The 27378-nt window shown below is 38.7% G+C and overlaps 1 protein-coding gene across 1 annotated transcript in view; it reads right to left on the bottom strand.

Moving 5' to 3' along the window:
• PREX2 (phosphatidylinositol-3,4,5-trisphosphate dependent Rac exchange factor 2) overlaps positions 1-2646 on the bottom strand; it is a 212994-nt gene extending 210348 nt beyond the window's left edge. The window contains exon 1 of the mRNA XM_006090598.3: positions 2430-2646. Coding sequence (XP_006090660.1) covers positions 2430-2546 — 117 coding nt within the window. The 5' untranslated portion in view covers positions 2547-2646. The remainder of the gene's footprint in view (positions 1-2429) is intronic.
• Positions 2647-27378: the final 24732 nt, after the last annotated feature.

Consider the following 27378-nt stretch of genomic DNA (forward strand, 5'->3'; position numbering starts at 1 on the left):
CCTCGGGGTGGGGGTGGGGAGAGGTGCTCTCTCCAGTGAAGGTGAAGAGTTAGAAAAAAGAAGAGAAAGGATTCAGAAGTAAAAATCTTAGTAAGAAGAGTCATCCCCTCAGGCCACACAATCATTTAATCAAGAGCAATAATACCATCTTGTTGGGTTTATTTATGGGCCCGCAAGTAAAAATATGTTCTTGATAAAACTAAAAATATGTTTTCTATCTCTTTGTAATAAAGAGGAGTTACCCTTCACCCATGTGAATGGCTTGAAGCAATGACAAACATCTAAATGACTAATCTAACAAATATTTAAATTTGACTGAAGAATGCACTATCAAATTTTTGCAAATTTACCACAGTGCTTATTTAATATTACAGCTAATTTTTTAAAATAACTTTCATTGTTTGTCTGCATTTCTGATTATTCCATTAGGATAGACTTCTAGAAGCTGAATTACCAGGCCAAAGGGTTTAATTTTTTTTAAAGCTCTTGATACATATTAGATTAGGCTAAAATTAAAACTAGATGGACCAAATGTAATACATGGAAATTAAATGTTACTATCCATAATACCCAAAAAAGAAAAGCTAATAGTGTATTATAAGTAGATCTTAGGCTTTGAATAGTTACAAGACTATAAAGAAGTCAGGGTAAACTTTTGTTAAGGATGACTTCCAGGCCAGTAAGCATGTTTGCGTGTGTGTGTAAACATACATGTGCACATATAATGGACATAAGAAAAGGAAAAGTCCATAATTTCTGCATGAGATGAAAAGAATGAAATTATTAGGTGATCTACTTGTAAGTAGGAAAATATAATTTATTTTATACCTCCTATCATTTCTATCGCTATATAGCAGTAAGTTTGCAGTTTTAATAATCAGGTGTTAAGATTAGAGGAAAAATGATATTTTAAATAAAGATCAACAACTTGGTTTTTAAGGTAGCTTAGGTTAGCTATGTCTTTAAATTAGGACTCTCCACAATATCTTTTTCATAAACCTCCAGAAAGAAGTAAGGAAGGCAATTTAAGAAGTGACTCAGATTGTTATAAGTCAAAGGACTTTGTCACCACCAAAGTTTCATGAAAGCCAGTTTGAGGCTATTAAAACTCAAATCTCCTTTAAAACATGCTTTTCTTTTCTTCTTCTTTTTTACATTGCTGCATGGAAGTGTAGAATTCTATTTATAACCAATTACCAGTATATTCTCAAATACACAACATTTCCAAAGAGTGTGGCCCCTGGGGGGCTCAAGCAGATTGATTTTTAACTTGAGAAATTACCCAGAAGCCAACCTGTGCATCTTACATCCCTGGAGACATTCATTGTTCTTTCCTCTCTGCCCTAGTTAAGAAGTGAATTTCTTCTCTCATAATCATAAGCAGAAAGTTTACATCGTTCAGAAAACTGAGCAGGAAGTTTGGCTTAAGAAACATTTCCCTTTGGACCGGGGTGACCAATAGGGTGGTGGAAGAAGGTTAGATTTGGGGGAGATTGCAAAGGCTATGGCTCCTGAGTCTGAATGATGCTCTCCCGGACATCTGGGTGGAAAGCAGCCAATCCTCAAATTCTTTGTCTTTGCAGCAGTGAGTAGGGGAAAAAAAAAAATCAACTTTTGAGTGAAGTCTCAGAAGTTTCTTTCACTCAATTTTGTCCCTCCCGGTCCGACAATGAATGAACCGTTTACAAAAGCTGACTTCCAGTGAGCCAGGCTGAAACTTTGAAACAAAGTTCCTGCCAGTTCTAGGAAAACTTGAAGTTGTTTGACAGGAGTTTTATTATGCGCCTCTCCCGGGCTCAGTGGGACCCCAGAACCTGAGCGGGAACTGATTTAAACTCGGGGTGGGGGTTGGGGTGGTGGAGGGGGAGGAGACTGTAGGACTAGGAAGGGGCGACCACCACATGTGGCTCTAATATCAAACAGCTGCTAGAGGCCATAACCCCGCTGCTCTCTGAGCGCCGACCCTCCACCCGAACCCTGTTTCAAAGATTATTCTAACGAAAGGGACTTCCCCGTCCTGCAATCTGAATAGTGGACTCCGGCTCTAGAAGAATCAAGTACTTTTTAAAACTAAATGCATCTGAATGTAGCAGACTGACTTTCATCAGCGAGCCAAAGTCTTAACACAAAATCCCAGGAGAGGAAGAAAAGGGGAAAAAAAAATTGCACAATGTGATCCTGCAGGCCAGGCGGGGACGGGGGCGGGAGAGGGAGGAAAGATGCCGGGACTCCCGGGACCAGCTCCTTCTCCCCGTCCAGCTCACTTTGCAAACCGGCACCGCTCCGAGGCCCGGGAAACTCCGTGCGACCCCCGGCACCCACATGTCCCCGCGGGTCCACGCCCCGTGCACACAGCGCCCGCGCGCGGTGCGGGTGCCCGCGATGCCGGGAGCGGTCCCGGTCCGGGTCCCCGCGCCGCGGACACTCACCGACACCAGGAACTCCAGCGTGGCCACGTAGTCCCGCTCGGTCTTCTGCAGCTCGCTGAGCACGCACACGCGCAGGCGGAGCTGCCGCTCCGGGTCCCCGCGGCTCTCCTCGCTCATGGTGGGCGGCGGGACGCGGGGCTGGCGGCCGGGCTGCGGCGGGAAAGTTGCGGCCTCTGCAAAGTCCGTGGAGGGACCGGCGACTTTACAGGCGGGGGGGAGGCTGGGGCGGGGGGAGGGGGGACAGCAGGGGTCGCCCGCTGGAACGGGGGCGCGGGAGGCGGGGGGCACCGCAGCGGAAACTCCCCCGGGGGATGGGGCTCCGGCCCGGGACCTGCGCGCCCGGCCCCGCCGCTCCGGCCTCACACGGTCCGGGCTAGAGGGGAGGCGGCTCTGGCAGCCACCGCGGTGACTTGGACATTAATCAAATGCTTTGTATCCATGTGACTCCGACCCTTTACCCTTCGCCAAATCTCAGGAAAAAGGAAACACAACCCTGGGGAAGTGTGTTGCGTGCCAGCTAACTAAACACACACACACACACACACACACACACACACACACACACACGCTCGCTCGCTCACTCCCAGGCAGCACTTGAGATGGAACTAATGGGAGATCCCCAAACCTAGGAGGGAGGACAGACTCGAAGACACAGCTCCGGGGGTCGCTCCTGGGACTCCCGCCTATTGTTTAGCTTTAATGTGTTTTGTACAAATCCTGAAAGCAATGAAGCAAGTCCCCACGGTTACATAACTGGATGGGAACAAAAACAACCATGGTATTGACCCTCCTGTTTTTTGGGGGGGAAAAGAGAAAAAAAACCACATTGATTTTTTTGTTTTATTCAGGCACAAAACAGGTTTGCTTTTAACCCCCTCCTTCCCCACTCCACCCCCCCAAAAAAAAATTTTCACAGGGTTGATCCCCTCCTGGCTGCACTAGGAGAGTCAATTAGCATAATAAATAAAGACACTATGGGAAAGTGACAGCCCTGGCCTATGCAATAAGCTCCAATACAATGAGCATCACCATTGCTCTATGCTGTTTTGAAGGGAGACCCTTTGCAAGTCTGGAACTTTTTTCAACATCTATTCTAGATAGTATGTAAATCCAACCAGAGGCAAGAATATATGTGCCGGTTTTGTTTCTAAGAGCTGCTATAACTTAAGACACTGACCCTAATTAAAGAGACAGAGTTGTTAGTGAATGCTCATCAAAAGATGCAGATAGATTCTTAAAATCAAGAGCGTGTCTTGATTTTAATGTTTATGTTCATTGCCTTTTCTCACTGGGAAACAGATCCAGGAGCTAATGAGCAATGACTATTTCCACTTAATTTTTATACTAGTATAATTTAGAATCATCTAACATAGGCAAAAGTAGTTTAAAAAAAATACCAGAATCAAAGAGCCAAAGCACAAGCAAGCAAAACAAACCATATATATATTTGTCTTGATACTATTCACGTGTATTTTTCAGAGGCATTTTTTCCTACTTACAACAACTGTAAACAGTCCACACTAATGACATTTAAATAAACTGAAGAGTGAATGGTTCTGATGCAAAAATGTGGCATGTTAATCTGTTCCAATAGTTGAAAGCATTAGCAAAACTCTAAAAAAATAAAGATGCTTTCCAATTATTGATATTAAAACAACTATCAGTTCTGCAGATGACGTCGTTAGAGAGCATAGTTTGTGATGAATCACTGTACCCCTCCGAATGCAACAAACAGGGGCTGTCCTTGTCTTCTTATATGAAGGACCCCGTGTTTGACTGATGTGTGAACAGCTGATGGGCAAGATGTGCTTTTCCTCTTTCTTTTGCACATGTCTCTTTAGAGGCAGCCATGAGCAAAGAAGAAAGAAGTAAACGGCTTCACACCCTGTGGCAGAAGAACAAAGGACAAGGCACATGAAAGAGCTGCCTTCACAGCACCTAGTAAACAATAAACAAAAGGAATAAACGGAAGACATGGGAAATGGGCCTCCAGTAATGAATGGGAAAATCAAACATGAATGCATTTCCTCCCCCCTCAGTCTGCACCCCCCCCAACGTAAAAAGTAAGTACGTAAATCATGCTTTCTATCAGGTGTTCTCCCAGAAGAAGTATTTCTCTCTTACTAATTGTTCCCAATTGGAGAACTGTTTATCTAATTTCTTTCTACCAAGAAAGGAAATTAGTCTATGCACCACCCCCTAGAGACTCCATCTTACCTCTGAGAGCTTGAGCCACCATTGAGCTTGAACCACCAATGGGGTTTCACCCACCCAGAGCATGCGCCTCAGGTCCACGCACAGGTGCTGAGGACCTCTATGTGTGTTGCATAGTGCTAGGGCATAAGACCACAGAGACCTTGATCTCTAGGCAAATGTTTCTCAAGGTGGGTCATAGACAAATGTATGACAGTTCCCTGAGATCTTGTTAAAAAGAACATTTCCGGGCCCCATCCCAAATGTATTGAATGAGAATCTCAAAGATGTGAGCCCTAAACTAATCTGACAAGGTCTTCAGATTATTCTTAGACACACTAACATCTGACAGCCTCCATTCTAAAGACTTACAATTGAGTGGAATGGAATGGAGTAATTCTATTAAAAGGCAAACTGTGCCCTAACTGGTTTGGCTCAGTGGATAGAGCGTCGGCCTGCGGACTCAAGGGTCCCAGGTTCGATTCTGGTCAAGGGCATATACCTTGGTTGTGGGCACATCCCCAGTAGAGGGTGTGCAGGGGGCAGCTGATCAATGTTTCTCACTCATCGATGTTTCTCTCTATTCCTCTCCCTTCCTCTCTGTAGAAAATCAATAAAATGTATTTTTTTTAAAAAAAGGCAAACTGTAATGAGTGCTTTGCAAAAAAAAAAAATGTGCAAAGGAAGCTAGCAGAAAAATATTCGCTTAAGTGTGCAGAGTCAGGCTCCTCTCAGAAGTGCCCCTGTAAGGGGATTATCAATGGTTTCTGCCCACTGTTCCGCTCCTCAGTGTACCCCTCAGCATCATTCATAATAACGATCGGCTTCAGGGCACTGGCCAGTGCCTTCTGCCAGACAGCTCTCGGTGTCTTCTGTAGCCTGGGCTGGAGTCCTTAATTCCTCATCAAAGACAGAAGAGCATAAGAAAACAGGGCTGGAGTGTCTGGAAACCTTCACTTTAATGGTAAATAAGGTCTTTCATAAACTCTGAATGTGCTGTATCCCTCCCCGCTTCCTCTATTGAAACTTCAGGCTCTGTCTGCCAGGAAAAGGAAAGCGACAACAAAAATGATGGACAGGATCCAGGTTTTTTTTCCTGAAATGCTAATGAGGTTGAAGCATCCCATAAAAAGGAGATGGGAGAAGAGAAGATAGAAGAGGTTGCTGAGTAGTAAAGTTGCTCAGCCATTAAATGTATTTCAGATGCGTGAACTTGGCGTGGTTAGAACCCATTATCATATGGTTCAAAGAGCCAACGCACAGGGCAGAGTAGGTTTCCTTGGTCAGGCTGATAGAAGGACTCCTGGACTAAAGGAAAAATCCAAGGATGTTTCTTTGTAAGACAACGGCTTCCGTGGTCATATATCAGATAGAGATCATGTTAGCCTTCCTGCCATTTCAATACTAGGTAAGGTCATAAATAAAATTGGATGCTGACATTTATTAAGATAACAGCATTGAAAAAAATCTCTAGTTAAATAAAGAATTCTAAGAGACAGACTGTTCTTTATTTACAAGTAAAATTGACTCTGGTATTTTTTCACTACTTTGGACTATGTTAGATGATTCTAAATCACACTGGTATAAAAATATTACAGCCCTGGCTGCTGTGTTCAGTGGGTTAGAGCATCAGTCCCAGCACCGAAAGTCTCACATTCGATTCCTGGTCAAGGGGGCATACCTGGGTTTCTGGTTCGACCCCAGGCTCCAGTGAGGGCATGTGCAGGAGGCAACCAATCAATGTGTGTCTCGTTTCTCTCTCTCTCTCTCTCTCTCTCTCTCTCTCTCCCCCCCCCCCCTCTCTCTCTCTCCCTCCCTTCCACTCTCTCTAAAAAATCAATGGGAAAATATCCTTGGGTGAGGATTAACAACAACAATAAATATATATAGATAGATATAGATATAGATATAGATATAGATATAGATATAGATATAGATATAGATATAGATATAGATCAGACACATTGAGCTATATAATGTATAATTAAGAGTCTTGGACAAGAAGCAATTCTAAAAAGACTTGTTAACTCAGTTATATTTTAGTCATAACAAGCATAGAAAGTACTGGAACATGTAATTATTTCTATCATACCAATTTGAAGATTTTAGTGTTACCCTAAAGGATAAAATATAGTTTTCATAGCCATGTTTTAGTTTTAGATACAATGTGTATGACATATAAAACTAAATAAATGTTTGGGTAGGATTATTCTAGCAGGATTCTAAAGTTCTGCTCATTTCCACACTGGCTAATGTGAAGATAATGTGAAGATAATATGTATGGTTATGTGATCCCAGGGAGCAGGAGTGCGGGGAAGAAAAAGTGAAATAGAGAAAGAGGGAACACCAGTACAAGAATGAACAACAGAGCTGGCCACCCCTCTGGGGAACTGGATGCTCAAGTCTCTCCTACAGAACCTTCCTCCAGCACTGCCAGCCTGGAGGAGGGAAGAGGGAAGCATCTCGTCATCATTTCCTATTCTCAGCTGGCCAAGGATTGCCGCGTGGTCCCTGCACGCCCACATTGCCCGTGCATGAGTGCCTAGAGGTTTTCACAGATAAGATCTGAGTGAGGAAGCGAGAAGGGTGAGGCACTCTGAGGCTGTTCCTGTGTCAGACTGGTCTGAGCATTTGAGGAGCTGCTTCCAGGATCATCAGGAATAAGAGGTCGAGAGGTGTGTTTTGTTTTGTTTTTTCTTGAATACATGGGGTTTTCTGATCCTGTTTCAAGTACTTCAAGATAAAGACAATGTCATTGCTGACCAACCTCTCTGGCTGCATTCCATGCCACACCTCACTGTGCAAATGCACCCCAGCCACATAGTACAATGCCCACAGTACAGTCCTTTCTCCTGTCATAGCACTGACTATACTTTATCATAATTGCCAGTTCAACTGATGGAACTCATTACCAGACCACAGGGTCCTGAAGAAAAAGATTGTGTCACCCATGTACCCTGAGCCTCTTGGGAATCTAGCATGTAGCTGTAGTTAAATGAATATTTGCTGATTGAATATATAAATGAATAAATAGAAGAATAAAATGCACTGGAATTCTATTGGCCTCCCAAGTGCCTAATCAGTCTATCTCTAAACCAATGCTTTCTGAGTCAATGAGCTTCATTATGGACTGTGAGTCTATGTAAGGGACACAAAGAAATTACAAATATTGTATTAATATTGTTGTATTCTCAAAGAAGTATCATTCATCTCACCTGAAATGTGTCAATAACATAATCAAATCCATCCACACTCTTCCCGAAGCAATCATTTCAAGCAGTGAAAGAAATACATTATAATAAACTAGGAAAGAAATTATAATTACCAAAGTATAAAAATAAGTTTAATGAAAACAGATATATAATGTATTAGGCCACCCATTGTACTGGAGAATAATTGCCTTTTTACTGGAGTACTTCTGGACTCATATAAATATAAAATAAAACATTATGAAATAACTTTCTTGTATTTATTTTTAAAAATTGTTAGACTTTATTTTTTGAACAGTTTTAGGTTTATAGAAAACTTGAGTGGAATGTAAAGAGAGTTTCTATAAACCACCTTCTATCCCACCCTCACCCCACCCCTAAGTTTCCCTTATTATTATCTTGATCAATGTGGTACATTTGTTACATTTAATGAGCTAATATGCATGCATTATTACAACAAAAGTACATAGTTTATATTAGGGTCCATTTCTTGTGTTGCACATTCTATGGGTTTTAACAACTGTATGACGTATATCCACCATTACAGTATCCTACTAATTTCACTGCCCTAAAAATCCACCTGTTTATCTCTCCCTTCAAGATCCTGGTAATCACTGATCTTTTTACTGACTTCATAGTTTTGCCTTTTACAGAATGTCACATAGTTGGAATCATACAGTATGTAACCTTTTCAGATTGGCTTCTTTCGCTTAGCAATATTCATTTAAGTTGCCTCCACATCTTTTAATGCTTGATAGCTCATTCATTTTACCACTCAATAAAATTTCATTGTCTACAATTCAGTGGTTCTCAACCTTCCTAATACCTCGACCCTTTAATACAGTTCCTCATGTTGTGGTGACCCCCAACCATAAAATTATTTTCATTGCTACTTCATAACTGTAATTTTGCTACTGTTATGAATCATAATGTAAATATCTGATATGCAGGATATATTTTCATTGTTCGCGAGCCACAGGTTGAGAACCGCTGGAGATGGACCAGTTTGTTTACTAACTCATCTATTGAAGGACTTCTTGGAAGCTTTCAGGTTTTGATAATTATGAATCAAGCTGCTATAAACATTTGCGTGCAGGTTTTTGTGTGGACATAGGGTGTCAATCCGAGACAATGAAATTTCATTCAGTGGTAAAATGAAATGAGCTATCAAACCATTAAAAGACATGGAGGAAACTTAAATGCATATTTACTTCATGTGAGTAAATACCAAGGAGTGTGACTGCTGGATCATGAGTATATTTAGCTTTGTAACAAATTGCCAAACTCTTTTCCAAAGTGGCTGTATCATTTCTCATTCCCACCAGCAATGAAGGATAGTTCCTGTTGCTCCACATCCTCTCCAGCTTTTAGTGTTGTCAGGGTTTTGGATTTTGGCCATGTAATTGGTATGTAGTGGCATCTCATTGTTTTGATTTGCAATTCCCTTATGACTTATGATGTTAAATATCTTTTTCAGTGCTTACTTGTCATCTGTATATCTTCTCTGGGGAAGTGTCTATTAAGGTCTTTGGCCCATTCTTTAATTAGGTTGTTTTCTTATTATTGAGTTTCCAGGGTTCTGTATATATCTATAATAATAAAAGCATAATATGCTAATTAGACCAGACGGCCAAACAGCGGAATGACCATCTGGACGACCTTCTGGATGACCTTCTGGACGAAGCCGGGCTGCGAATTTCGGGCCTCTAGTTTTGTATAACAGTTCTTTATCAATTGTGTCTTTTGCAAATATTTTCCCCCTGTGGCTTTTTTTTTTAATTCTCTTGACATTGTCATTTTGCACAGCAGAAGGTTTTCATTTTAATGAAGTTTAATTTATCAATTTCTTCTTTCATGGATCACATTTTTGGTGTTGTACCTAAAAATGTATGGATTTATCATTGCCAGACCCAAAGTCACCTAGATTTTCTCTCCTATGTTATCTTCTCAGAGGTTTATAGTTTTGCATTTTACACTTAGGTTCATGATCCATGTGTTAATTTTGTAAAAGATCTAAGGTTTGTGTTTAGATTTTTTTTTGTATGTGGATGTAGTTCTTTCAGCACGATTTGTTGAAAAAATTACCCTTTAAATTTAATCTTCATTCAATTGCCTGTGCTTCTTTTCCAATGATTAATTTATTATATTTGTGTGGGTCTATTTCTGTGCTCTCTATTCTAGTACCTTGATCTATTTGTCTATTCTTTCACCAGTTCCACACTGTATTGCTTACCCTAGATTTATCATAAGTCTTGAAGTCAGGTATTAACAATCCTCTGATTCTGTTCTCCTTTAATATTAAGTTGGCTATTTTGTCTTTCCATATCAACTTTAGAATAAGTTTTTCAATATGTACTAATTACTTTGCTGGGATTTCAATAGGAATTATGTTGAATCTATAGGTAATTTCAAATTGGGAGATAGGTACACATACTCTAAAATAAGTGTAACACACACTGAGATGTGGCAGAACAGAAAGCCAGTTCTAAAGAGAAAATTATGAAAACTGGAATACACCAAATAGAGGAATCTACATGATAATTTTTTAAAGATAATACTGGACAATAAATTATGCAGCATAGGTAACTTATACTGCATAACTAGCCTTACTTAACCATTATGGATAGCTAATGTCCCTTAATGAATTATGATTCTTTGTGTTCACATCACTTAGTAATTGATAATTCTGCTGCTCCCATTAAGAAATGAAGTCCGTTTTTTTCTCTAGCTTAAATATTAGCTGGCTTTGTTAATTGCCCTTACCAACAGAATATGATAGAAGTGATGATATGCAAGTTCCAGAGATTAAACCTTAAAAGAACTTGTAACTTGCACTCTCAAAAACCTTAAATCAACATGTTAGGCAAATACCCAGGGTACCCTAATGTGGGATAAGCTACATGGAAGAGAGTCATGGCACTCCAACCAATAGTCAGTATCAATTGTCAGACATGAGTGTGACACCATTTGGGATCCTCCAGTCACAAGTGAACTGTGATATGATTGCAACCACATGAATGACCTCGGGTAAGACTAGAAGAAACACTCACATAGTTGACTCACAAAATTAAGAGAAATAATAAATCATTGATGTTTTAAGACACTACATTTTGGAGTGGTTTTTTTTTCTTGAGCAATGGATTACTGAAACATCAACAACATCTAACAGAAGTCATGAACACTGCCTCTAACTGGACCACTTAATGGCATGTGCCCATCCCTTCAACAATCACTATCACTAAAGTAATTCTGTGCACTAATTAGCTTAGAGCTGAGTTTTTGCTTAACCTTGAACTAGCTGTTATAGTGAGAACTTGTAATGAATGGCTTAGATCAAAACAGGTCCCATTCCTAGAAATGAGGGGAGTTCAATCTCTCCCAAGCCAATGGGGAGGGAGTGAATGGATGCTAGGAAGGCAATTACAATGTCCATCCCAGGTGGGAAGAGGGTCGCAACTAACCATGGAAAGCCTCTGTTCATGACCGTTATTCATTCCCTCCTCGTGAAGCCAACAATGTCACCATGGAAACTGCTGGCACCCTTGCCCAATCTGCCCCCATCAGAATTGCCACCTCTGAGTCCACTGTGCTGCTACCATCACTCCAAGCTTATTGCTGCCAATATTATGAACCGACTCCACATCATGGCATTCAAAGTGCTCCAAGGACTGCCAGTGTTGGACTGCATTCCAGCCTAAACTGAGCTGAGAACAATGTATGGAGAGAATGAAGGCAAAGCTGGAAAGACAGAGGAGATGAGGCAGAAATAAGGGACAAATTTGGGGGGCGGGGAGAGAGAGGGAAAGAAGACACCCGGTCCCAGCGAGGTTGTTAAGGTAAAGAACACATGGATGGGAGGGGAAAGGCCACATATTCCTTCCATTACAACCGCGGCAGCTCTGGAGGTTACGAGAACTGCTCTGGCCGCAGAATCAGCTATAAAAGAGAAAAATGTTTATTACAGTGGAAGGCCCAGGGTTTTAGGAAGCATTCTGAGTTCCAGGACACCCACCACAGCTGCTGACCAGAATGTTAAGTGGGCCTGCCTAGCAGGTCGCACATCTGTGTCTCTGAAGAGCCGTTCTTTGCCTCCAGGATCTCCTCACTCCCTGACATTCATGCATTCCCTCAGCAGTTGCCAGAGAGGATTTTCTCACTTTAACAACTGCTAAGCCCTAAGAGACTGTATATTCCGGCTTCTTAGGTTTGGCAGCAAAAAGTACAAAACTACTCTGCAGCTGAGCCCAGCTCAGGTTGACACGTGGGTAGTAAATCTCAGGGATGAGGGAGGAGTGACAAACAAAAAGAGGAGGGAAATTCTATCCATAAACAACGGAAACATTTGCATATCCCGGGCAGGTTGCTTTCACCTCTGACATTCTCTCCTCGCACATCTGTATGCATGCAAGCCATATTTTCTTTTAAAAAATATGGTGCCAATAATTGGATTCTTCTTGCTATATTTTTATTTTTTAGAATTTTAAATCCATTGATTTTTCTAGATGTCTCCTTAGTTATGTTAAGGGCCCAGTTTAATTTAATAACAAAACCTGTTAAAGAGGATATAAAAAGGAAAGCTACTCATTCATCACTGTACAAATTCTGGGGAAAAAAAACCCTGTAGTTTTTTAATCCAATCTAACAGTATCTGACAATAACAGAATTCAGTCTACTCACAGTGTATCAAAATGATCAAGGAAGATTTAATTTAGAAATAGAAGAGGGTTCAATGTGAAAATATCCCAAATAACATAATTCACTAATTAACACACTAAGGAGAAAATTTTTTCATCATTTCAATACATTCTGAAATGGCACTTGATAAAATATAACATAAATTCTACTAAGAACTCTAAGAAGGCATTTAAATAAATGGCTTTCATATGATAAGCCAACAAATATTATTCCAAATGGTGAACCACTAAAACCATTTTCATCAAAATCAGGAACAAGAAAGAAATGCCCTCTAATATCCTTACTAAACAACACTGACTCATAGTTCCAGGGAACTGCAGTTTTAGGGAATATACCAAGTGAAAGTAATAAAAATATCAGTCAATATTGAACAAGAAGAAATTAAATTATCTTTTTGTCAATATGATATGATATAAAAAGGAGATTTGATTACTTCTTAAAAGATAATGTGCAAAAATTAGTAGCTTTATTCTATACTGGGAATTATGAGCAAGAAACAAACAGAAAATACAATTCATTTATAATATGGTTTAGAAACAGTATTTCTAACAAGAAAGTGCTTAATTAAATGTAATTATAATCTATTACTTGAGGTCATATAACAAGATCTAAAAAGGAAAAATATATCATAAAAATATCTAAGAGCATTAAAAAAATATGAAAAGTAGAGGCTAGATGGGCCTTGCAAACATTACAACTTAACATAAAGACTCCATGATCAAAATAATGTGTTATTAGCACATAATTAGGCAACTATATCAGAGTAACAGAACAGTTAATAGGTATATTACAATGTGTACAAATTCAATGTGTAACAAATATGGTAGGGAAATGAGACCTCTACTTCTGGCCATGATAGCACATGAGGGACTGGATTTAGCCTCTCATTTTAAACAAGTAGAAAAGCAGACCTGCTATATGAAACACAGGCAGCTCAGAGCAGTGGTTCCTAACACAGGGAAACAAGAAAAATGAGACCAATGAATGACCTAGGGAGCCTTTTCCAGGCTAACATCTAGGAGGAGGAGCTCAAATAGTCCAGAAATCTCACTGATTGAGGAAACACAATGAAGAAGGCCAAGGCTGGTATAATTATCAGGAGAGAGTGCTGGGGAGAAGAGAAATGCAAAGAGAGGGACTGGCAGATCTGTGCAGGTTTCCTCTCAAGTCTTTGCCTAAGAACTGATCTGTGTATTCACATGAGAAAAATAAGGCTGAGGAAAGACCACCAGAGGGAAGTAGGTAGAGCAACCCTCGGATCTCGTACAGCCAGGAATAATTCATGTTCCTATCAGGCAGAATGGAAGGATCTAATAAATGAGCCATCAGGTAGCATGTTTAATAGCAGGCCAATTATCCCCAAGTTAAACCTGCCACAATGAAGATGGAGAGGAAACCTCAAAGGGTCACACTGATTCTAAGTAATTTTATTTGTCCAGGAACAAAGCCCCAAAATATGTAAGGGCATACAAAAATATCCAGTACTGAACAATGTAAAATTCACAATGACTGGCACTCAATTAAAATTAACTGATTTTTATTGAGTGCCAGTAAAAAAGGGGGGAGGAAATGAGCTATAATCATATTTCAAAAGAAAAATCAATCAATATCCATAGACCCAGAAAGAAGATATTACAATTAATAGACAAGGATGTTATAAATAAACCCCTTAAGTTCAAGAAGGTAGAGGAAACTGTGAGGGTAAGGAGCAGAGAAAAAGATATATTAAAAAGACCCAAATCAAACCCCTAGAGATGAAAAATACAATATCTAAAATGAAATACACTGGATGGAATGAAAAACAGATTAGACACTACAGAAGAAAATACTAGTGAACTTGGAGGCATAGCAGTAGAAATTATCCAAAATTAAACATGATAGCTAAAAATTTTTCCAAAGTTGATGAAAACTATAAACCTACAAATCTAAGAAGCTCACTGCTATGGACTGAAATGTGTTCTCCCCAAATTCATGTGTTGAAGTCCTAATTCCCATTTTGATATTTGTAAATGGGACCTTTTGGAGGTAATTAACTTTAGATGAGGTCATCAGGGTGGGGGTCTTCATGATGGGAGGGAAGAGAGGCCAATCAGTTGCTCAGGCATGCCTATCTAATGAAACTTCCACAAAAACACAAAGGATGGAGTTTGAAGAGCTTCTAGGCTGGTGAACACCTCTAGGTGCTGGGAGAGTGGCATGCTTGGTTAGGACATGCAAGTTCCATGCCCCTTTTCCATACTTTGCCTTATGCATCGATTTCATTGGGCTGTTCCTCAATTATCTATACTAATAAAAGGGTAGTATGTGTGGCAGAGGCAATCTTCTAGGAGTGAGGCCTTAGCCTGTGGGATCTGACACTGCCTCCAGGTGGACAGTGTCAGAGTAGCTTTGAATTGTAGGACATCCAATTGGTGTCACAGAATTGCTTCAAGGTGTGGAAAAAACATACACACTGGACTGGTGTCAGAACCATAGTCCTTGTGTTCTCAACCATAGACTCTAAAGATCAAAAATTGCTCCACCACCCCCCCTCTTTTAAAAGCAGAATATTCTCATAGTGCTTTAAAATCAAAATATGCCTTAAATATTGTCACAAATAAAATGCTTACTTATTAATGTTGACCTTAACCCCTATTTTTATGAATAGAGGAAAGTATTTTTCTTATATTCCTTTCCTGGAATTCAAAATAATCTGTTAAGAAGGAAAGGTCTACTTTGATGTGATTGACATGGTCTTTAAAATTTTACAGGGCCCTGGCTGGTGTGGCTCAGTTGATTGAGCATAGGCCTGGGCACCAAAAGGTCGCTGGTTTGATTCCTGATCAGGGCACATGCCTGGGTTGCAAGTTCTATCCCCAGTCTGGGTGGCTTTTGGAGGCAGCCAATCTATGTTTCTTGTTATCTCTTTCCCTCTCCCTCTCTAAGTATCAATAAAAAGCATATTAAATTTTTTTCAGGCATTAGAGAATATATTTGATAGCTTCATTTGAGATATCTTTGAGGAAGAGCCTATCCTTAGTACAAACTTTCCTTTTCTAAAAAATGGGGAAAATAGAGTCAAATTAGATATGGAAAAGTTGTCCTTGATTATGTCAGAAATTTCCAGTAAATCCTTTTTCACAAGAGCTATTGCTCTTGGTGCATGAAGGAAAGTTTTTTACATGCTTCTTTTAAAACTAATACTATTTATTAGACTCTAAGAAAACTTTTAGATGGGTGAAATGTGGGATTTTTTAAAAAATGTGCTTGTTTGTTTTTAACCAAAACTGAAGATGACTTATGAAGCTGCCTTAGGCCTTTTTCTAGGCTTCTCACTAAAGCAGAGATGAAAGCATATTTGGGATTCTTATTTTTCCAAAATTGAGTAGCTTGGCACACAACTCTCCTAGAAAAAAAAATACTGTTCTTGACACTAAAACTTGTCATTTTTAAAAAATATTTTTTATTGATTTCAGAGAGGAAGGGAGAGGGAGAGAGAAATAGAAACATCAATGATGAGAGACAATCATTGATCAGCTGCCTCCTGCATGCCCCACACTGGGGATGGAGCCCACAACCTGGGCATGTGCCCTGACCTGGAATGGAACCGTGACCTCCTGGTTCATAAGTCGACACTCAACCACTGAGCCACACTGGCTGGGCAAACTTGCCATTTTTTATAATTCTTATCTTTTATCTAGATCAGCGTTACCATAACCATAATCTCTATCAGAGGCGGCAGCCACCCTCCAGCCGCACCCTTATTCTTCGTTACCTGCACTAACCTTCTCTTCAGTGTCATGTAATACGTTGTCCAAGCCCAGCTTCTAGATGAGTTCTTCCTCCCTATCCAATTTACCCTCTATAAGCTTTCCTTTACGCAAATGTAAGGCTGCCACGTGGTCGGCTCAAGAGACCTCGCCTGACTTGCATTACCCAGTACAGTCTTCCTCACCCGGTATTTCCTCTGTGATGAGCAAATATTATTGGTTATCCAGGGGTTTTAACCCCACATGCAAATGTGGAAAAGATAAAAGAACATAACAGTAGGTCTTTCCTCAAGTCAAAATCAAATTTATTAATGGCAATACTAACACTACTAAAGACAAAGACTGGACAAAACAAGCAACCTAGAAACTAAATGTGCAACCCAAATCTTAAGAGACCCTGGGGCCAAAGATGTATTAACAGACAGACAGACACGTGTAATAATTATTAATGTAGTCACAGATATGGCAGATAATTCAGTCAGGCTAGGTTGATATCAAAGCATCCACTTGCAATTAGTGATGGTGCTTTAAGTAAAGGGTCTGTACTAGAAATGTTAAATTTATTTCAGAATCGACCTTCATTCAAAAGAGTGTGGTTTCCTAATGAATGTCATTTTCCTTGGGCTTCAGTGATCGTGTGTGTGTGTGTGTGTGTGTGTGTGTGTGTGTGTGTGTGGTGTTACTATAACCAAAGACAAAATATGTTTCTGGTAAACATATATATATATATATATATGAATATGAACACAACAAATAATCTTACCTCTAACTGGGATAAATAATGAGACATTTATGGCAATGTATTTTTGACATGAACTTTGAACAGAATCATTCTCCTGTCTTAAACCAATGACAAACTTTCCACTGCTCTTGTGTTGGCTTTTGCCTGGTCAAATATCCATTTTAAGATAAGCCCAGTTTATTCAAACTTTCAGCAAATGGAATGAGTTAGGAAAATTGAATTTAGACGTAAAGTCTCTTTAGACCCAGAATTAGCATTAGTGTAGATTGTCAGATTTTTGAAGTGAAGAATAGCTCCTGCAGAGACGGCAGGGGAATAAACCCAGAAAATCTCAGTCGGAGCCACTTTAGATTGTTTTCTTCAATTAAAGGCTAAAATTGCATCTCTAAAATAACGGATGTGGGGAGTAAACACATTTATATAGAATAGCTTAAGGCAAGTAGCCTAATTTTCAGAATGTAATAAATAAGACTGAGAATAGAACGGCAGCAATGTAAGGGAAGTAAATGCATCGAAATTAAAGTATCATTTCTTAGAAAGAAGCTTCCTGAGCTGGTAAACGTACGGTTCAGAGAAAAATATTTCAAAGGCATACTTCTCCGCGTGATTAAGATTCTTTGCAATTAAAAACCTCTGTCGTGAAATATTCTTCAACTTCAAAGGCATTGCTAGTCAGGAAACCCCCCTGGACTCCTTGGTGACACTTCACATTTTTTTCAGTGATAGGAAATTACAATACCAAAGTACAGCAGGGCCCACACATCTGTTAGCCACTTTTGCCTTAGGTACTCAATTGATGCAAGGTGTGCCTGTGGAAGGATGGGGGAGGGGCACAGGCCAAGGAATATAACCTGAAAACTGGAGCACCAACTCCAGAGATAAAATGATAAGGGAAAGGAAGAAAAATGAGGCAGTCAACCTGTATCTACTTTAAAGTTTATGTGTATACGTGAGTGTGTCTGTGTATGTGCGTATTTTGCCTGGGAACAAAGGTACTCAGTAAATATTGGTTGATTCATCATGTGTTGTTTTGCAAAATAGGGATCTCTCTTGAGAAACAGAATTGAAATAGTCTTGAAAAAGTCACTTTATATTCAGACGTAGTTTTCCTGTTTATGTGATGAAGACAAAAATATTCAACCAATTTACTTAATTTGCTCAATATGTGTGAAGATATAAATTAAGTAAATGTACTGAGAAAAGCATAACAATATTGCCTTCATTATCAAACATTCCAAATAGTGTCAACAGCTTTCATTTAATGGCTACATCCTCTGTTCCAGACACTGTGGCTAGCACATAATGGTATTCTAGCCCTACATAGCAGTTATTAATACTCCACACGCGGCCTTTAGCGATTCATTAAAAGTTGCTAGATGAATATTCTTACCAGCTTTTAGGGTGCTTGGTGGTGTCTGTCCAAGGCAAGCAAATACTCAGATTTTATTTCTCCTTGCAGATCTCCTTGCTTATCTCTCTCCAGATTTTAAGTAATGGTTGGTCCAGTGACCTTAACAATTTGAAGGGCTCACACAATGTCATAAGTATATAGTTTGTCCTGGTTTTGTACTGTTGTAGAGGAGAGAGAGACATTTTATCCAGCTCTCTATTCTGAACTTTAACCCTCATTTTCTTCCTTTAAAAATATTTATGAATTGCTAATAGCCTTGTGAATGGCTTTAACCAATAGAATACAATAGAAGTTACATCCTGGGACTTTGAGACCAGACTTACAGAAGAGTGGCAGTTTCCACTAACTGACTCTTAGGGTCCTGTGCCACTATGTAAGAAATCTAGGCAACCCCATGGAGAGACAGGCTATATGTAGAAGCCCCAATGTGCCCAACAAGCCAGTGAAGAAGCCATCTTAGATGACCCAGCTCCACCTACCATCTGACTGCAATCTGATCTGACATCCCAAACAAGATCAGCGGAACAACCACCCAGCTGAGCCCCAGCCAACACAGAGAATGATGCAAAATAAGAACATTACTTTGGGCTACTAAGTTTTGAGGTCATTTGTTATTCGGGATAGATAACAAAGCAGTGCTCAGGAAATATTTGCAGAGTAAATAAATAAAAATGGTAGACTTATTATCTAAACCATAATTCTCTAAACACCACATCTTCCTTCTAAAAGCATTATGCAGTCAAACATGTAAGGCAAAGGAGGAATGAGAGAGAAAAATTCAGAGGATATTGAAAATGAAAACTGCTATTATTTCCCGCCATTTGATCTGCATGGGGATTGACAGACAGTTTGGGGATGAGAGAACTGATGTGTTATCTTTTTTAAAAAAATGTATTTTATTGATTCTTTACAGAGAGGAAGGCAGAGGGATAAAGAGATAGAAACATCGATGAGAGAGAAACATCGATCAGCTGCCTTCTGCACACCCCCCCACACTGGGGATGTGCCTGCAACCAAGGTACATGTCTTTGACCGGAATCGAACCTGGGACCTTTCAGTCCGCAGGCCGACGCTCTATCCACTGAGCCAAACCAGCTATGGCCTGATGTGTTATCTTAACCAAAGCATATACTCAACAAAATGTAGATAATGGAACTAATGAGCCATTGTATTTGAATTTAAGGATCTTTTAAAGCTAATCTCAGAGATCATGATTAAAAGGAGATCTATATAAAATATTATCATTCCAAGGACATTGCTCTAAAAGTATGCATAACATTCTAAAGACATTTCTATACTTATTCTAATTGTGTAGAAGTTGCCCTACTTACTTAAAACATTGTTTTTAGTTTTAACCATTCTGAAGAGAGCCAGAAAATGACTAAAACATTGCCAAAACAGAGGCATTTTTATCAACTCAGACAACAAATTATCCCATATACAGTTAGTGCTATTTTCTAGCAATGCTGTCTCTTAAAACTTAACTAAAGTTTAACAAAGAATGACTAATGAAATAAATGAGTCAAAGGCTGGTCAGCACAAAACAAAAATAAATTCCAGGAATTTGGATAAATAGGGCAAGTTCACAATTGGGATAAATTTAGAAATCTCTCTGGAGTATTATGTTAGTTCGCTTACCACGATTCCCTTAAAATGATTCCTCTTTCAAATCTTCTACTCCTAATAATAAGAAAAACTACAGCCATACTATTAATTTTGTAAGATGATGCTCATTGCTTCAGGCCTATGTAGATGAAAGTTAATGAAGCATGCCTTCCAACAGTCTGCTTTGTAGGGCCACAATTGAAGGGACTATGTCAAGCTTTGTGGCACATGGGTTTTTAAAATTCCTCTTTAAATTTAACTTCCAGAATTTAATCTTTGACTTCTACGTTATTTAGCTTAATGGTTAACTATTGCAAGTATTACAAACGTTAAGCTTGGACAGCAGTGATAGTATATTGCTTTAAGGAGGCAAAAGTACCATGAAACTAGCATCTCTCTTTGAGCTGTAGCTAAAACAATGATCAGAGGAGGAACAACAAGTGAATAGAGGCAACTGTGAGAATTTGTGCTTGGAATTTCCTCTGGAAGTTGTAGATGTTTCCCCGTTTCTCTTTTTTGGTAGTAATCAATGATTAAGACTTTGTTTATGTGGTGTAATACTTCCTGCACAGGTGTAGCTTAATATTTAGGGAGGAACTGGGGGAAGAGAATATAAATTTACAATTTGTTTTACTGTTACAGATGGTTGTGTTGCAGCTGAGATTTTAAGTTTTTTTCTCAAAGAGAACAATGTAAACATAAATTGTATAATAGGAGTCATTTAGAGCTAGGGTGATTTAAAAAGAGGAAAAAAATAACAATGTTTATTGAAACTTTATTATCTGCCAGACATTGTATATAATTTAACTATTCTAATTCTTAGATACAAACACTAAAAATAATATTGGCCCATTTAAAAATAAGAAGATTGAGGCTCAGAAATGAGAAATTTATTTAAGTTTCTAAAACAAAAGTGGTAGCCAAATTATAACAAGAAGTCATTTTCCCAAAGCATGATGGTTTATTTTAGGAGCCACTGTGACAATTAAGAGGCTTAAATTATTAATAAATTAGTTTATTTATAAAATAAGTATTAATTGCATGCCCACTATATCCCAGGGCTTTGCAAAGCTTTGTGGAGGCAGTCAAGAATTAGCAAGGGAATGTCTTTTCCTTGAGGAGCTTACACTCTAAGATCTCTGATGGTTTGTCCTGATGAATCATTTCTCCTTGGTCAGACTATCAACATTAGTTTATTCATTCATTCAATAAAAATGTAATGAGAACCTATTCTGGACCAGGTCCTATTTGAAATATAACTAGGAAATAAACCAAACACCTGACCTCCTATAACAAGGTAGTAGAGGGAAAAACAAAATAAATAAATAAAATAGAACATGCTGGCCAGCATGGCTCAATGGTTGAGCAACTACCTATGAACCAGGAAGTCACGGCAGGGCACAGGCCCTGGTTGTGGGCTTGATCCCCAGTAGGGAGGTGCAGGAGGCAGCCAATCAATGATTCTCTCTCATCATTGATGTTTCTATCCTCTCTCCCTCTCTCTTTCTCTCTGAAATTAATAAAAATATTTTTTAAAAAATAAATAAATAAAATAGAACATAATAATAATAATTACTAAGGAGAAATAAATAAATTATGCAAGGGGGAAAGAATGGCATGGGTAGTCAGAGAGGTTCACTATGAGGATTACAATGTCAGGAAAGGCCTTAAGGAAGTGAGGAAGGAGCCATGAAGATTTACAGATTTGGGTAAAGAGCCTTCTAAGCAGAAGTGGAGAGAGTATCAAGGCAGAGTTTGTCAGGGGAGGCTGATGGGAAGAAGCTAAAGACCCGGGAGACCGGGCAGAATGCAGTAGATGAGGTCAAAAATGAAGGAGGCAGTGGTGCACATCTGTGCAGACCAGACTGAGGACTTGCGTGAGATGGGATGCTTTTAAGAGGTTTTGAGTAGTAGAAAGACATGACTTGACTTTAGTTTTACTGTTGATTCAACAGCATATACTTGTCCTGGAGCCCAACTCAAAGGCAACATATTCCTTTTCACCAATGCAGCTTGATCCATAAATCTTCAAGTGTGGTTTAGATTTGGCACAGATAAGGCTGCCTGAAGAAAGGCTAAGCTAACTTCTCTGGAATAAGGTATTTCCTGTGTTATTTTCAATGTGCTCATAGGAAGTTGGCGGCTCCAAGCCAAGGGATACAACACCAAGCACCATTTTTAGTAACTGCTTTAGGGAGGGTGTGTGGAGCTATGAGACTGGTTTTCAAATTTTGTGAAAATGCAATTTTTTAGCATTTCCCCCTCTCATCCAAGGCAATTTATTTTTTAAACAGTAAATCACCCAGAAAAAATCATAATCATGGATATTTTTCCCAATGGCAATAGGTCAACCTGAAAATGGTTGATAGTCTCACCCAAAGGCACTTCATATTTGTTGAGAGCCTAACAATTGTGGTGACCGTGAGAACTTAGAGTCCAGGCTTGTCTGTTGATAGGAACTTCGGTTTGAGTGGTCCTCCTGAAGTTGCACACTTCATTACTGGCAGAGGTAGAACCATTCCAAATTAATAATGCTCTTATGAATGAGCATCTTCACTCTGCTGGGCAGTATCCTACGTACATGAGGTTCAGTAACCTAGAATGAAAGTGTACTGTAGTTCTATGAGATAGACATCAGTGCCCTCAATTTGCCAGACTACAAAGTGAGTCTCACAAAGACAGAATAACTAACTTTACAGGATCACAGCCAGTAGACAGTAACTCTAGGGCTGCCTGACTACAGAGCCTGTTTTGTTTTCACTAGGAACCCTGCACTTTAGAAAAGTAGCAAGGATCCTTAGAGGTAACCACGCCTCACACTATTTTAAGTCTGAAAGACAATGGTTCAATCTCCAAATCCTGAGGTCTAGTCATTTAGTTTTTAGGACCTGCTGCCTCTATATAAAACCCAGAGGCAATACCATCCTTGAAGATGAACAGCTAGTCATTTGACCCAGAGCAAAGCCTCTATTTCCAATTAGAAACAGGCAGAGCATGTGTCTCTCAAGAAGTAGTTCAATACGTTGGCTTCATCTCATCCCATATAAACTTTAAAAGTAGCTTACCCATCAGCAAGGAGGCAATTCTTTCCAGAAAGAAGAGAGTAAGACCTTTCAATTCTGAACATTCCAGGGACTGGTCCTGGACTGCTTAAGGGATTTGTTTCAATGTTTATTCTTATTGGCTTCAAGATGGGAGTGAAGTGATCAGTGACACTTGGCAGTATTGACATTACCAGCAACTTTATATTTGAAATCATTTTTAGATTGTTTGCACTAACCATCTCTGAAGTAGAGTTTCATAAACTATTCCACAAGTTCAGGTGGCTAGGCTAGGACCCTATTTATTTATTCTAATCTCTATGATAGTGGTTCTCAACCTTCTGGCCCTTTAAATACAGTTCCTCATGTTGTGACCCAACCATAAAATTATTTTTTGTTGCTACTTCATAACTGTAATGTTGCTACTGTTATGAATCGTAATGTAAATATCTGATATGCAGGATGGTCTTAGGCAACCCCTGTGAAAGAGTCGTTTGACCGCCAAAGGGGTCGCGACCCACAGGTTGAGAACCACTGCTCTATGAGGACACTGGTTTGATGAAAACTACAGTTTCCAAATTGGGTCATAGTCAAGCACAACAACTATTTGCATTAAATCCAACTGAAATTAGAGCATTTAAGCATAAACTGGGCAAAGTGAGGTCCTAAACTCACAGGATATAGTTATGAAGACTGTCAGGGAACTGCTGTTCACATTAATCATACTAAAATAATTAGAACCTTTAAAAATGAAACAATGGCCAAGGGTACTTTCCATTTAAAGAATTACTATTACCTAGAGGAAATATGCCTTGCTGTTCTGTATTGATTTCCAAAAAAGGACAATTACAATTTATACTAAAATAATCTCATGAGTCTACAACAGATGCAGGAACACACACACACACACACACACACACACACACACACACCTTGTTGCAACTGTGTATTATGTATATTTTTTCTTAATGAAGAATGGCTTAAGCATCCCACTAAAGAAATAAAATTTTAATTTGATAGAATTTTTCATCCCTTATTTATTCTCATATGTGCACTAAGTATCTTACACAAATATACAGCTTTCAAATACTTGGAAGTTATACATAGATCAAGAGGTTAAAGCACGTTTTAAATGCACCTAAATGTTTAAGGCTGAAGATTCTTTAGGAGAGATAGAAAAAGAAGTACCAATTTTCCAAAGGAGAAGGGTAAGTTGGAAGTTGGGAGAAGGGCAATGTGGAATTGTCATCAATACTAATAAGAACTGTATTCTCATCAAGAGAAAAATATAAACTCCATCAAGTGCTATAACCAAGTTTTCCAAACTCATTGATCACAGTGAGAAACAAACAGAACAATTTCAAAGCCCTTAAAAAATAAGATACCAACATTCCTCACATAACATAACAGAGGTGCCAAAACATAGCAAATCACCATCTTTTGTCCCTTTCACTTATTTGCTTTCCTGCTGGCCCACAGTTTCAAACAAAGCTGCTAAGGAAGCTCTTCCCACCAGAAGCCAGCAGTCCCTGGTCATTTCATATGTGTATGAGAATCATGACTTCACCTTTGAAAGAAAAGTATTCTCTAACACAGCACTATGATTTTCAAATAATTCTAGATTATTTAAACTGATCAAATCCTTTCTTTCTACTCATGTTATTTCCTTCAGACTGTGACAGTCTGGTTAAAAACATTAAACTATCCAATTGGCCAAAAGATTTCCGTTTCAGATATGTTATTATATTATCTATGTGCTGAACAAAAAGTTAAAGCTCCACCTAGTAGTTTGATGTGAAATTAAACTCTTTCTCTTTCTCTCTCTCTCTCTTTCTGTGTGTGTGTGTGAACATGCGCATATGTTGAGGATAAAAGAAAAAAGAAATTAATTACATATTAGATATTAAAAACACTAACAGGAGTAGGATGTGAAATTGACATAGTGCAATGATCAAAATTCTAAAACACTCCATCTGAAGTATGAGAAAAGCTAAATTAGAGTATTTATGACATGAGAGATAATATAAAACTCTGTTACCTGAAATAAAGTTATTTTTAACTCTATTAAAAATGATTTAGCACTGTACCTTCCAGCTTTCCTCCTGTTTGTACTGCAAATAGGTTTAATATTTAATTACTCTATCATACATAAAAAAGTAAAAGGGGTATTGAGCTTCTGCCACATTTAGTAATATCTTTAGGTGGACACACTCATTAGAGTAGACAATCATGAAAAATTGATGTGTAAGGCATCATGCTGAATATTATTACAGTTGATTTAAGATTCACATCAAGCAAATAGGTCCAGCCCACCAATGTACTGCAGGGTAATGAGACATTCTGATTTCACCACCTGGTTCTGGCACTAGTCTAGCTGGGTGAGCTTGAAGAAGGTGCCCAACAATTCCCACATTCTGTCTCCTTATCCATAATAGGGATAAATCCTGCCAAGAGGTTGGTTGTTTCAAGGATTAAACTATATCTGTTACAAAATTCCAATCATTTAATCATTATATCTAACTTGAAATATATACATTTCAGAAACACATAGCTACCTAGAAGAAGCTTTTGATCCCAACCTGGAATATTATTACTATTGTTTTTGTTGTTGTTATTATTATTATTATTACCAGACATTTTTCATACATTATTTTATCTAATCACCACAATAACACTTAGACGTAAGCATATTTAAAACCAATTTATCCAAAACAGAAAGCATCAGGACTAGATGGTTTCATTGATGGATGCTACCAAACATGTAAGGAAGAAATGATACCAATTCTCTACAATCTCTTTCAAAAGATAGAAGCAGAGGGTATACTCCCTAACTCATTATATGAGGCCAGATTTACCTTAATACCAAAACTGTTCAAAGACATTACAAGAAAAGGAAACTATAGACCAACATCTCTGATGATATAGACACAAAATCCTTTAAAAAAATACCAAGTCAAATTCAAAAAGTTATCAAAAGAATTATATATCATGATCAAATGGGATGTATCCCCAGTGTTAAGGCTGGGTTCAACATTTGAAAATTAATTAGTGTAATTCATCACATCAAGAGACTAATAAAGGAAAACTACATGATCATTTCAATAGATACAGAAAAGCATTTGATAAAATTCAATATCTATTCATTATAAAAACTCTTAGTAAATTCAGAATAGAGAGAAACTTTCTCAACTTGATAAAGGTGATAAATTATAAGCTTTCCCACTAAGATCAGGTACAACACAAGGATGTCCCTTCTCATTGCATCTTTTCAACTTTTTACTAGAAATTCTTGCTTTATAATAAGGCAAGAAGAGAAAATAAATTGTATACAAATTGGGAAGACATAAGACCATTGTTCACAGATGATGTGATTATCTATGTAGAAAATATAAAAGAACTGACAAACAAACAAAGAAAAAACCTCCTGGAACCAATAGCAATTGCAAGATTACAGGATACAAGGTTAATATATAAAATTCAATTGAATCCCTATATACTAAAAATGGACAAGGGGAATTTGAAATTAAAAACACAATACCATTTACATTAGCATTCAAGAAAATGAAATCCTTAGGTTAGAGAACTAACAAAATATGTAAAAGGTCTATATGAGAAATGGCAAAACTCTGGTGAACAAAATCAAAGAACTAAATAAATGGAGAGATATGCCATGTTCATGAATAGGAAGTTGCAACACTGTCAAGATGTCAGTTCTTGCGCTACCTGGTTTGGCTCAGTGAATAGAGCATGGGCCTGTGGACTGAAGGGTCCCGAGTTCAATTCCGGTCAAGGGCACATGACTAGGTTCCGGGTCAGATCCCCAATAGGGGGTGTGCAGGAGGCAGCCAATCAATGATTCTCTCTCATCAGTGATGTTTCTATCTCTCTCCCTCTCCCTCTCCCTCCTCTGAAATCAATAAAAATACATTTTAGAACATATGTCAGTTCTTCCCAACTTGATCTACAGATTTAATGCAATCTCACTCAAAATCCCAGCATGTTATTTTATGGACATTGACAAACTGATTCTAAAGTGTATATGGAGAGGCAAAATATCCAGAATAACCAAAGCAATATCGAAGAAGAAAAATAAAGTTGAAGAACTGATGCTACCCTACTGCAAGACTGACTGTAAAGCTACAGTAATCAAGACAGTGTGGTACTGGAGAAAGTATAGGCAAATAAATCAATGGAAAATAATAAAGAGGCCAGAAATACACCCTCATAAATACAGTCAAATGCTCTTTGACAAAGGAGCAAAGGCAACACAATGGGGGCAAAGGTGTTCTCTTCAACAAATGAAG

This window comes from Myotis lucifugus, unplaced genomic scaffold, assembly GCF_000147115.1.
Source record: "Myotis lucifugus unplaced genomic scaffold, Myoluc2.0 scaffold_77, whole genome shotgun sequence".
Classification (NCBI taxonomy): domain Eukaryota; kingdom Metazoa; phylum Chordata; class Mammalia; order Chiroptera; family Vespertilionidae; genus Myotis; species Myotis lucifugus.